Raw genomic sequence first — 13,281 nt, forward strand, 5'->3', positions numbered from 1 at the left:
ACAGTAAGTCTAGTTACAATATGTCACCATACAAAGAACATCGTTATCGACTGTATTCCCCACACTGTACATTTCACACCTATGGCTCATTTATTTTGCAACTGGAAGTTTGTACCTCTTAATCTCTCCGTCTATTTCTTTCTTCCCCTCACCCTTATTCAACAGCATTTAATAAGCATTTATTGTGTATCTGGTATAGAATAAATGAATGAATGGTGAATAAATGAACAAAAGAATAAATGGTTGAATGAATGAACAAGTAAAGAATTACAGCTTGTCATTCACACTAGAAACAAGATTTAACTAAAAATTTGATAGCAGTTATATTTTTAGCTACCCAGCCTTTAGCCTCGAAACCTTTAGCTGCCTAGATCACTCACTATAAAAATAGCTATTGTTTATTGAGGCTTGCAATGAGTTAGGCCCTATGCTAAGCATTTTACATGTATTTCTCATAAACTCTTCTCATAATCACCCCAGAGGCAGAGGTATCATCCTGATTTTACAGATAAGAAAACAGGTTTAGGGAGGTTAAATAGCTTAGGAATTCAAGGTCTTTTTATTCCAAAGTTAGATCTCAACACTATGCATAGTTTTCACTCTTCCCCTACTTCCAAAAGACACTATGCTTTTGCATAACCGTTATTTGATCTTTTGAACCTGTACCCTGAAAACCTTACTGAAATTGTTAGGATGGAGATATCCGAAGCTCCTCCTTTTGCTGGCTGGAAGAACACAGAGGCATGCATCTACAAATACGGAAGGTGATCTTTGACCCCGGTGCCACTGACTGTGGGCACCTAACCTGATATTTCCTACCACTGTCATCACTTCACTCTTTCCTACAGATTACCAGCCAATAAGTATTGAGCATCTCAGTTATCAACCAATTTATAAATATGAACTAGTTTTGTTATGTGGAATGGAGAATTATAAGACATGATACTTACTTCAAAGAGCTTCCAGTCTAGTAGAAGAAATAAGATCACAAAAAACTCAATAAAAGCAAACTAGCTAGTATGTACCAGGGTACTAAATGGTGTGGCACAGTCTATAATCAAAGAGCTTGGGAGACATGACATTTGGAGTCAACTGGGGGCAAAGGAAAGTAACATTTATTGGACTTTTTTTTAGCCTAACACACTTACAGTGTGTTAGATATTGTGCTAGACTCTTCACATACATGATCTCATTCTAATATATCATCCAGTCTTATTCAACAAACACTTCCTGGGCTTTTACTATATTTATACAAAATACTAGGTGTTATTGATGAAAGAAATAGGAACATTACTTTGTTCCTGTCCTCATTGAGCTTAGAAATAAGACATGTGTACAAATGGCTATGATACAGGGCTTTAAACAACAGTGACTGTATAATTTATTGTCCAAATTGGGATGCTTTTGAGAATAAACAGGAGCACTATTAATAATTACCGTGGAACAACCCAGGCATTAAACCCAGACTGCTCTGGACACTCCAGGTTGTTATCGCCTCGGCAAGGAGAGAGTTCGAAGTGGTGGCCAAGCACAAAGGAGCCAGGGGGCTGAATCAGCGAAACCCAGTGCTAGAAATGGATAATTTGGGCTTGCTGCTTGGGAGGGCACAGGCAATAAGCATGTAACCAACATAATTTCAGGTAGCTTAAGGGGGTAAAGAGATGGGGGAAGGGGACTACTTTAAAAGGCATGGCCAGGGGAATTCCCTGGTGGTCAAGTGGTTAGGACTCCACGCTTTCACTGCTGAGGGCCAGGTTCAGTCCCTGCTTGGGGAACTAAGATTCCCCAAGCCGCATGGCACGGCCAAAAAAGAAAAAAAAAAAGAAGCATGTTTAGTGGGAAGACATTTCAGAGGCAGTAACATTTAAGCTGAAACTTGAACGATGAGAAGAATCAAGAAATTGAAAGACAAAAAGAAAAAAAAAATCACCAAAATGGTCTTATCTCAGCAGTGATCTGAAGGTCAGCAGGCCCAACCTCCCACTCATGGGGTTTGGGGTGAGGAGGTTTAGGGGCCTCCTACTTAGTGTGAAGAGAGATGAGGGGATTTCAGTTTTATTCTGTAGGTAATAGAGAATCATTAAAGAGTCTTGAACAGAACAGTGATATGACTGCAAAAATTACTCTGGCGCTAGTGTATAGGGTGGGTTAGAGAGGGGAAGAGGTTGAAGCAGGAAATCCAGGCAGCTACTGAAATAGTCCAAGCAAGAGAAAAAACTCCTGGATTGGGACAGTGGTAGTAATATTGGAGAAATAGAGATGGAAGTGATACCCCAGAGCAAGAATGTGTAGGATTTATGCTAGGATGTCACCTAGCATAGTGCCAGTCCCTAGGAGGCCCTCAGTAAATGCTAGCTCCTCCCCACCTGTCACTCAGCAGGTAATGGGAGTGAGGGAGGATTGTTTCTGTTTGTTGTTTAGAATCGAGAAAAACCTGGGCAGGAATCCAGTTTCAGGTTAAGGGGAAGAACCAGTAGAGAGGGAGATATCAAAAATGTAAGGGAAAGGGGGTTACCGATAGAATGTTTTATTTAGAAAGGGTTAGATGTAAAGGTGAATATAGTCTTAGGTAGGAGGTGTGATACTTCATCCTCCAAGACAGGATCAACAGAAGTCTGTCGAGGGAGGTGGAAAGTCAGTGAAGCTTCTATGGAACATCTTTGATTTGAAGGTGGGCTTATGGATAGATGAAAATATTTGGAACGCTTCCGTGGGAAACAATTTGTCCAACAGCTGTTCTCACCCTTGGTTGAATATTAGGCTCTTCCTGGGAGCCTTAAAACAAAAAATGATGCTGGAGCCCCAGCCCCAAAGATTCTGATTTAACTCCTCTGGGATGGGGCCCAGGCACTGGTGTTTTCAAAAGTGCCTGTGTTGCTGTTAATGAACAGCCCTGATTGAGAACCACCAGAAAGAGGTTCGAGGGCCTCAGAAAGGGCTCAGCTGAGGTATGGGAGCAGGAATTTGTTGTTGAGCCAATCAGCCTGGTTACAGGGCTCTCTCCAGCACCAACTTTTCTGGAGCAGAAGCTGTGAAATTAGACCATGGCTCTTGTTTACTGAGGTTGGTAAAGCACTAGGCTGAAGAAGTAAGAGGAGATAGAGGTTGGGGAAAAAGAATTGGCCAACCACAGATTGTCTAATCTGACAGAAAAAGCAGAGGTTCAGATGAAAGTCGATAAAATAATAATAGCAACACCACATAATTTTTTTTGAGTGCTATCTACCAACTGCAAAAATAAAGTGATTGGGCTTCCCTGGTGGCGCAGTGGTTGAGAGTCCACGTGCCGATGCAGGGGACATGGGTTCGTGCCCCGGTCCGGGAAGATCCCACATGCCGCGGCGCGGCTAGGCCCATAAGCCATGGCCGCTGAGCCAGCACATCCGGAGCCTGTGCTCCGCAACGAGAGAGGCCACGACAGTGAGAGGCCCGCATAACGAATAAAAAAAAAAGTGATTTAGGGCTTCCCTGGTGGCGCAGTGGTTGAGAGCCTGCCTGCCGTTGCAGGGGACATGGGCTCGTGCCCTGTTCTGGGAAGATCCCGCATGCCGCGGAGCGGCTGGGCCCGTGAGCCATGGCTGCTGAGCCTGCGTGTCCGGAGCCTGTGCTCCGCAACAGGAGAGGCCACAACAGTGAGAGGCCCGCGTACCACAAAAAAAAAAAAAAAAGTGATTTATACAAATTCTCATTTACTCTCATAGAGCTCTAGGTCCTCATTTATTATCCTCATTTTATAAACGGGGAAACCGAAGCTCAGAAGTTAAGAAAGGTTCCCAAGTTTATGGAGTTAACAAGTGGCAGAACTGGGATTTGAACCCAGATCTGACTGACTCTAGAACCTGAGCTCTGGTTGGGCAGGAACAAGGGAGTGGGAAGGAGGGAAGATAAGAGCCTGTAGGAATCTGCTGGGTTTGAATGGGCTTGAGATGGGCCTCGAGGAAAGGAGATGAGAGGGTTTCTGAGGGAAACGATGGAAGGTGAGGGAATGGGTCCTGGGCATTGGAGGGAGAGTGGGAAATCAGATTGGACAGGCACACTGACAGGCCCAATCTGTCAATGGAATGTAGACTCCATGTGGTAAGAAGGAACTGGGAGATACTAAGGGGTTATTTAGGAGGTGGTTGATGTGATAAAGAGTAACCTTAAAATTTATCAAGCAGATAAAGATCTAGGAAGGTCACTGAGGAGACCTCTGCACTGAAATACTTTTTTCTTCCTTTGTTCCCTGTCTTGTCCTGGTAGCCACAGATGTGACTTAACCCACCCATGGCACTCAGGACTGCAGACTGCCCACTCCTCAGCTCTAAGCTATCTTTCCAGGGATCATACCTAAGATCACAGTTCTTTGTTCAAGGATCAATAGAAGGCTCTGCAGATTGACTACTGGCTGGAAAGCGGGGCTGGGCACTTTGTCATGATTGTTGCTACCCCTGCAGAAAAGGTTATTCAGAAATGTAACATTATTTCAAGGTGTTGGGTACAAAGGAGGCACCATACACATACCAACACCACGACAATTCCACAGGATTGTCAGGGACCCCCATCAACATCACTCATTAGCAACTGTCCCTGACCTAACTCAGAAAGTACCCAAGAGCACCAAGCCATCTTCAATGGGGACGGTGTCAGTTCTTTCCTGATTTGAGTAGACCAAATTAAATTTATACCTAAAGAACTAGTTTCCAGATTTCAGTGTCTTCCCAGCCCACATTGTTTTCAAATTAATGAAAATTAAAATTGCTGGTGCACAGTAAGGAAAACTGAAGAGGCAAAATGAATAGCTAGAATTCTCTGAATGATGACCAGAGCACAAATAATGCTGGGACGTGATGAGGCCAAAAGACACCTAGTGAGCTTAGCTAGCTGGTTGTGGTACCCTGGGAAGGGGGAGATGTTATCTGTCAAAGGGAAGATAAATTCTGCGAACCAAACCTGGTAGTTTGGGGAAAATGTGTTTAACCCACTCACTTCCCTCCTTATTTGTAATATTGCTTTCCTACTTTTCAACTTGAGTTTACTCTGGAAGTGGAACATTTATTCCAACAAAATGTGCCCGGTGTGGTCTCTCAGCGATTAAAGACATCTGCTTAGTCGGCATTAACTTCAGTGTAGTACTTGCACCTCTCTGAGGTTACTAAGCCCTCAGTAGGCTGACGCTGCTTCATTTTCTTCAGGTATATAAACTGAAGAGGCAAACTTTACCTGCTCTGAAATCCAAAGAAAACGGTACTTGGCTCCTTGGGCTCATTAGCCTTTAGTCTTGGTTAGTAATTACCAGATGTTGCTCAGGCATATTTGGAAAAGAACTTTATCTGTTGAACTTTCTTTTGGAAAATCAGAACATTATGTGCCAATTGTGAAGGAGGGGAAATGCTGTACTAGAAAGCTTAGCCAGGTGTGACATAATCATTTTCTTGAGGATGTGGTGTGGCGAACTTTTTTTCTTCTAGGTAATGAACACATTTGCTTGTAGTTTGAGTTTAAAAAAAAAAAAAGCTATTATGTTTCCTTTAAAAAACCGTGCAGAACGTCAAAAGTGTGAAATCCATTTTAGGCTGTTGAAAATATTTGGGTTTTTAAGATAGCATCACAGATGTATATATTCCAGGTTCAAATTACTCAGAATTCTAGATTTTAAATATTATAAACTGAAGTTGAAATCAAATGTAAATTAACCTGTGATTTTTTTTTTCCTTCTAGTTATTTTTAGCTAAATAACCGAGGATAGGAAGTGAGGCTGGCAAACAACATTCGCTGGGAGGACCCTTATTGTGATCGAATTCCAAGTAGTATTTTTTAGTCACATCTCATTCTTACACACACACACGAATCCTGTTGTGTTTTAAACAGATACTGAAAACCTCAACTCTATTTGTGAGTCTTTTTCTTTTTTAAGATATCTTTCCTACAGACAGAATCTCTAGGAGCCAGCCAACAATCCAGGCCTAACACTTTAGCTAACAGCTTCATAGTTCAAAAAAAGTAGGGTGGGGGAAGTGAGAGTGAGTAAAAACAAAATGAAAATGACCAAGATGTTTTGGGAGACACTTGCCTACAGTTATTAGGTGACCTCACTGGGGATAGCACACTCTCCAGAAACCATATTTACCACGAATCACCCAAACTATTATATTCAATAAGGTCAAAGGGCTGGATTTATGTAATATTTTTAAATTTACAATTTTATAAATATAAGGATACTGTGTGTATTATCAAATAATTCATCTGTATTTCTAAAGTGTCATATTTTCTATCGTTCTTGTTAATCTGTTTGAACTAGGGAGAAAAAAAGGTATTGACATAGTTGAATACTGGATCCATCAATCACTAAAATTGAACCAAGATCCAAGTTTTCATAGTTTAATTCTATACCATCCATACTTCTCACCAGAAAACTGATAAGGGCTGACATAAATAACTCAGTTGGAAGGATATCTGACTATCTTATAAAAACATTATGCAGAATCTTTAAAGGTGTTAGCCCTGGCAGGATTCCTAGGTGAGAATAGGCAGCTATACCATATCCTACTTTTGGTGACCTCCTCACTTCTGGATTTTGTCATGACTTCAACCAGGCCCCCTTTGAAGGTTTATTTCTGAACACAAACCTTTCTCCTTCGGCTGGTCTCATTTTTTTAGTGGTCTAGGGAAAGAGACCGAGGCAGGCTGTGGCCTATTTTAAATCCTTAGGTTCCTCTCCCTCCCACTCCTTGCCCTTCTCCCCTCCACATTCCTGCTACATGGAAAGGCAGTGGGGCCTCATACCTCAACATTTTATTAAAGAACCACTTAGCCATTCTCTCACCAGGATGGGCACAAGATGCCGGTTATTCCCTTAGATGAGTGGGTTTTTAAAAAGCTGGGTGGGAGACCCCATGCTACAAATTTAATTCAAAAACTGTTAAAGGAACCTTTTTTTAAATCTCAAGAACAGCCTTTTCACACTTCTCTACCACCTTTCCATTGGCTGTGTGTAAATAAACAAAGACCACCAAGTGAGAAAAGGCTATTTATTCAAAGCTTGCTACAGCAAGGAGGGCAGCCACCTTCACTCAGCTTGGGACTTACAGGCCGGCAGTGAAAAAAAAAAAGAAAAAAAAAGGGGGTGGGTGGAGTAGGCTTCAGGGTATGCTCTGATTGGAGGTTAACTCGGGGAAGCTGGAGGCGGGCTAACTAGAAGCCGGGCGTCTAACGTGATTGGTTGGGGGGGGGAAACATATTTGGCTTTCTCTGATTGGTCCCGAGTTGGTAACAGGGGCAAAAATTTGGGAAGCTGGCAGTCAATGACCGACTCCTGCCCGTTCTAAGCTGATCACTGCAGAGGCTGTGGTTTGGCTTCCCGTGTTGGTTGCAGCAGAGACTGTGGGTCGGAGTTCTGTTGTCAACATATGGTCCCGTCATTGCCCTGTATATTGTCTGTCAACTGGGTGAAACCCAGGTTATTTTCCCTTGACCTGGATAACTTTCAAGCTTCCGATTTTTGTTTTACCTGGAACAAGATTGCATTCCTGTTATTTCTGTTAAGGATAAACGGAGACATTAGGATATGGAAAGTATTTATGGGAACAAATACATAAGTGTCTTTCTGATGAGGGTCAGGCTGGAGAAAGAATCACCCTCGGTCCTCTGATTGCCCATTTCCGTACACAACTCCTATTACCATTATAACTGACTCCTTAGCAGCGTTTCCTTCCTTCGGGGGGTGGGGCTCGGCCTCCTTGGTTCCCTCTCTTTGAGGACTGCCCTTTGGGGCCGAGAGAGGAGGATCGCTGCCCCAGTCTCCCACTTCCCTTCCCGAAGCTCGCTTTCCGGGTTCCGGCCCGGGTCGCACCCCCGCTACCCAGCAGCCCACCCCCGCGCAATCCTCCTACAGCGTCCTCCACCCCCGCCCCTGCCCGCCCGCGCACAGCGCCCCCTGTCCGCCCCGCGTCCTCCCCGGTTCTCCCCACCGCACCGGTCCCGGCCGGCCCCCCTTCCGGTTCCCACACCCGGGCGCGTGCCGGCGCCTCCGGACCAGTGGTTCCGCGCGTTCCTGCACGGAGGCGCGGGGCTCGAACGGACGCGACCCCCTTGGTCCTGCAGCAGCTTCCCCGGCCCGCGGGAGATGTCAGGTCAGCTCTCCCGTCCCCGAGTCGCTACCCGGTCCTTGGTCAGGAATAAACAGATCCTCCTCGGGTCCCAAGACCCCGACATCCATTCTGGGGGTACTCTTCCCAGCCACCATTCCCCGATCATTTCTCCTCAGCTGTGGAAAAAGCAGCCCTCCTTTCTCTTCAGAAAGGGACCCGTATTTTCCCTTCAACTTCCCTCAACTTGGGCCCCCGCGGGCCCCCAGTCGGTGGGAAAGCACTACCCTCCATTTTCGTCCCAGGGAGGTTCCTCGGCCCGGATTTCTCCTGCCACGAAGTAGGAGAGGCAGAGGCGCCGCGGCGGGCTCAGCGGCCTCAGCTGGGCCCTCGCCATCTTGCGCGGAGGAGGAGTCGCGGCGGCAGCCATGCGGAGAGCTAAGGGGCGGGGGTGCTGCGGCCGAGGGAGGGGGCGGGGAGCCGAGTTAGCTCGGCCCGGGCGGCGGCTTCGGCGGCGCCTTGAGAGCGGGCAGCGACGGAGGTAGGGCTGCGCGGCTCGGGGAGCGGGCGAGCGCCGGCAGGCTGGCCCCCAGGCCCCCGGAGTGGAGCGGGACGGGGGGCGGGGCGGGGGGCGGCCGAAGTGAGGGGCCGGGTGGGGGCGGGCGGAGGTTTCCGAGGAGGAAGGAGCCGCCGCCATTTTGGGAGCTTCGAGTCAACAATAAAGGACCGAGGGTACAGAGCGGGAGTGGCTTCAGTGGTAGGACTCGGGCCCGAGTCGCGAGGAGTGGGGTGAGGTGAGGGGTTGGAGGTCGGCGGTGCAGCGGGGGCTGCGGGGAGTTACCCCCTACCCCGGCCGGCGTGGGGGGCGCTCTGAGGCGGAGGCCTGAGGCCTGGTCGGGCCCGGGGGAGGAAGGCGGGCGGCAGCTGTGGGGCGGGGGCGCCCGGGAGGAGTGGGATAGAGCACTGTTGTGCCCGGCGGGGTCCGGAGGAGGAGCGGGAGAATTCCTCGGAGGAGCTTTGTGGGAGACGAGGGAAGGTGGGATCGTAGGGGGCGGCAAGGACTTAGGGAGATCGTGGAGGTTATAGGATACGAGGCGGCCCTATAGGGGGCGGCAGGGATATGCAGTAGCGGAAGGCTGGGTTTCGAAGAGGACCGGCTGCTTGACGGAGTAAGGCCTTGCAGGTCGATAACAAGGGGGTGATTATGGAGCCCCAGCGTCATGGAGAAAGGAGGGGCCGTCTGACTTAAGGGTTTCTCTTTGGGGCCTTTTGCGGGAGCCCCTATTGTTTCCTACCCGCGGAGCTGGTTCCCTGCTCTTGTTGCGCAGATACGATTTCAGGGCCCCAACCCATTTGTGTTTATGGGCTCAGGGAGCTGACTCGAAGTGTGTGGGTTTGGTGGGGGGGTGTTGAAGGGTAGGGAAACAAGAAATTGTTTGCCTACGGTTATAGGGCTCAAATCACTGGCTTGATTCTTTCCCTTATCGCTCACTCCCCTTTCTCTTCAACAGTTCCCTCGCCCCTTCAAAATAGAACGGTCACTCCAACTTGCAGACCAAGCTTAGAGAAACTGCGCTGCATTCGCACACAAAAGGTCTTTTTGGAGATGACGATACTGTTTTGGGTGTGAAACTGTCAATTGCTAACTACAATCTGGGAAGTGCTGTAATTAACTCCGCTAGGGGTTCCTCCCAACTCGTCTTTGTTTCGTTCGTATTTTTGAAAATGTAGAAAATATAACTTGCAAATCTAAATTGGGAAGGGGTAGGAGGAATATTTCTTTTCCTGAGACGTAGAGCTGCAGTGCTGCTTTTAGCTTAATTGAGAGGGGAGCAGTTATCACATAGTCGGATTTTGGATGCAGGGAGGTATGAGGTCTTACGTGCATGATGGACAGTAATGATACCATTTAATTTTTAGAAGTTGCCACCTTCATCCTCTTAGTGTTTGCAAATAAGTAAGTCTTCTGGTGTGAAGTAGGTGATATCGCTGATCATAATATAAACCTGTCAATACAGGAAACCAATTACTACCTTGCACTGAAATTGGATGGCTCTTAACCACCCTCTGCTTAAGAGGTCACTCAGCTTCTGGGAGACTTGGAAATAATACAGCTTTGTGTACGTGATAATCAGGATTTGCTTGTGAGCAACTTTGTTTTCAATTTAAAAAAAGACATCAGAGAGGTTTTTTTTTAATTTTTATTGTTTGAGAAACCTTGGTGTATGGCAGAAACGCTAATTAATAAGCTAGTGTATGTTTGGTAAGAAATGTAAAGGAGTTAAAGAACAAAGCAAACAGAGCAGCCCTTTATTTTCTGGCCTTTTCCCCCCTGGCTTTTCAGTTACGTTTTCATGTACTTCCTTTAAAAATAATTTTATTTGGGGAATAATTTTAAAATTTTTTAAATTCACTTAATTAGTACTCTGGGTTTCCTGGAAAGTTTGATTAAAGTTTCTAGTATCTTTACCCTTTAACAGATTTTTTTTTTAACAAAGCTAATTTCCTTTTTTTGTGTTTTTGTAATTTAAAAAAATGCTACTTCAAGTTGGGATATACTTTTTGAAAAGTGTTATGTTTAAAAACGTAGCAGTTTTTTTAGTATTCAGATTTAATTAAGGTAGCTAAAGGTTTTCTTGGCTGTTTTTCAAGCAGAAGATTTTGACATGTAGACATATTTATATCCCTTGACATGCTTCAGTTACTGTTTTAAAGGGCAAAAACTTAAGGGAAAAAAGAAAATGTATTTTTCTTTATAAAGTTTAACTTCTGTCGTTGAAATTCACAAGGGCATAAATGTGTTCTTCTTAAAGCATAAGGTGAAGTCAAAAGCTCAACTCTTCAAGGATTCTCAGTTGTCAGAAATAGAAAAAAAATTAATGAATTGTCTTGCCTTGTTCATTTGTAGATTTACATTAAGTTGTGCGATACTTCACTGAGTTGTAATGCAATTGAATGTAATGACTCATTGACTTTAAGAGGTGGCAGGGACTTCAGAGAATTCATCAGGGAGGAAACAAGGGAAGAGATTGTCATTTGACAACTAATGCTAACTTAATCACAGTATCTTTCTACTTTGTATTCTCTGGGTTGATTTGAACTGACAGTTTAAAATGTTTGAGATGGGTCTCGGTGCAGGTTTGGTTTTTGAGGCAGTTCATCTTTTTGTGTTTTTCCTAGCTTGGCTAGTGATTTGGTCTCAGTGCAGCTGTATTCTTAATTCTTTAATTTAAAAGAAGAGAGTTCTTCTAAAGGAGTTCTTTAAAAGGGAAACAAAAAAGTTTTTTTCTAATTTTACTCTGTTTGCTAATTTTAACTTTTTTCTTTGTTTCAGACTGAAGTGAGCGAATTCAGATATATAACTCAACCTTGTTAGAGGGCTTTATTAAAAAATAAAGAGTTGATTCCGTGCATGAGAGCAAGTTACTGCTGCTTACCGTTCAGAGACTTACAGGTGCTTGCCTGCATTGCAATAAAGGACTCATATATTGAGCAAGACTTATATTTATCTCTTCGTTTTGGAGAGCCTAATAAACTGTTATTACAGTTTCTCTACTGACTTTCAAAAGTTTTGAAGTTTGAAAGAGACATCTTTACAATTAATACAGCATGAGCACGGCCAGAACAGAGAACCCTGTTATAATGGGTCTGTCCAGTCAAAATGGTCAGCTGAGGGGCCCTGTGAAGCCCAGTGGTGGCCCCGGAGGAGGGGGCACACAGACACAGCAACAGATGAACCAGCTGAAAAACACCAACACAATCAATAATGGCACTCAGCAGCAAGCACAGAGTATGACCACCACTATTAAGTAAGTGTTAGAATAAATAATAAACACACTTGGGGGACCAAGGAGATTTATTTTGTTAGTTGTTGACTACTTTGTGTATACCTTAGTTTAACCATTTTGATTGCAAATAGCGGACAGATGACTTCGTTTTATGGCCAGCAGGTATTTGCAATAGAAGAATGTATTTCTTTCATAACTAATTCAGGTTTATTAAGTAACAGACTGGCACAGATTAATATATATTAATTTTGTATAGACTGTTTTTTGAAACATGTCTGGCTTTCATAATGAGCTCAGATTCATCTTGTTTTTGCCAGTATGGCTTTTTCCCTAGTGTTAGAACTTGACCTTATCCTAGTTTGAATGGCTGTTATAGCCAGTTTCACATTTTAAATTTAACGACTTGCCCAGCCTTCTGAACTTCAAACATACTCACAGAAAATTTATCCATAACTTTTTTTTAGTTTATGACACTTTGCTTTTCTGCCCTATTTATTTACTTTTCAAATACACTTTCTCCTCCTTTTACACACACGCACACAAAATAACAAGCAGTTTATGTCATAGGGAACTCAGGATTTTGAACTCCTATAAACACATCTCTGAATAGTCCCATACCCCTTTGACGACTTTTAAAAACGTAAGAGCCTCATCTTACTACAGAATATTTTTTCTTTTAAATTTAAAAGTGTGTAGGCTATCATCTTTAAGTGTACACTTTAAAGTATTTGAGTGGTAACTATGACTCCAAAGAATCAGTTAATAGAAAATTAACGTTCAAGAATCTTGACCCATTTGAGATTTGTCTTTGTTAAAAATCTAGCCATGTAAGTTGATTTAACCTCTAGAAATCTTCATAAGATGATAAAACTCTTTCAAGGAACCAAAGCTTGTGTTTTATTATAACCTAGATCTTTTCCATGCTTAAAAAGTACTTACTAAAGAAAAATAGCCCTAACTTCCAACAGAATTGGTTTGGTCACTGGGAGATTTGGCATTAATACATATTCTATTATTATTTTATTATTTTTTTTTAAGTGTTTTTTTTATTTTTATGTTTTTGCGGTACGCGGGCCTCTCACCGCTGCGGCCCCTCCTGCTGCGGAGCACGGGCCCCGGACGCGCAGGCCCAGCGGCCATGGCTCACGGGCCCAGCAGCTCCGCGGCACGCGGGATCCTCCCGGACCGGGGCACGAACCCGCGTCCCCCGCATCGGCAGGCGGACTCCCAACCCCTGCGTCACCAGGGAAGCCCTCTATTATTTTTGAGATGAATATTTTAATTAGTATAGAAATCAAGAATATTTTCTAAATTGCAGCTTGTCTTGAAAAAATATGAATAGGCTAGCAATATTTAGGCTATTTTTAATTCTTAATAATAGAAACATAAAGCTACATTCTTTCTTTCTTTTTTTTTTTTTTTTTTTT

The 13,281-nt window shown here is 44.2% G+C and overlaps 1 protein-coding gene across 7 annotated transcripts in view; it reads left to right on the forward strand.

Annotated features, from left to right (window-relative positions):
• The first annotated feature begins 7,974 nt into the window (after positions 1 to 7,974).
• The window catches only part of DDX6 (DEAD-box helicase 6), a 34,572-nt gene continuing 29,265 nt past the window's right edge, over positions 7,975 to 13,281 (forward strand). For 2 of the 7 annotated variants that reach the window (XM_029207681.1, XM_029207684.1), the window contains exons 1-2: positions 8,762 to 8,855; positions 11,401 to 11,875. In XM_029207681.1, coding sequence (XP_029063514.1) covers positions 11,676 to 11,875 — 200 coding nt within the window. In that variant the 5' untranslated portion in view covers positions 8,762 to 8,855; positions 11,401 to 11,675. Of the gene's footprint in view, positions 8,112 to 8,545; positions 8,608 to 8,761; positions 8,861 to 11,400; positions 11,876 to 13,281 lie in introns of those variants that run through there. The other 5 variants (XM_029207680.1, XM_029207683.1, XM_029207678.1 and 2 more) reach the window with 5 other exon arrangements.

The sequence above is a fragment of the Monodon monoceros genome, unplaced genomic scaffold (assembly GCF_005190385.1).
Source record: "Monodon monoceros isolate NGI ecotype Baffin Bay Population unplaced genomic scaffold, NGI_Narwhal_1 Super_Scaffold_7, whole genome shotgun sequence".
Taxonomy (NCBI): Eukaryota; Metazoa; Chordata; class Mammalia; order Artiodactyla; family Monodontidae; genus Monodon; species Monodon monoceros.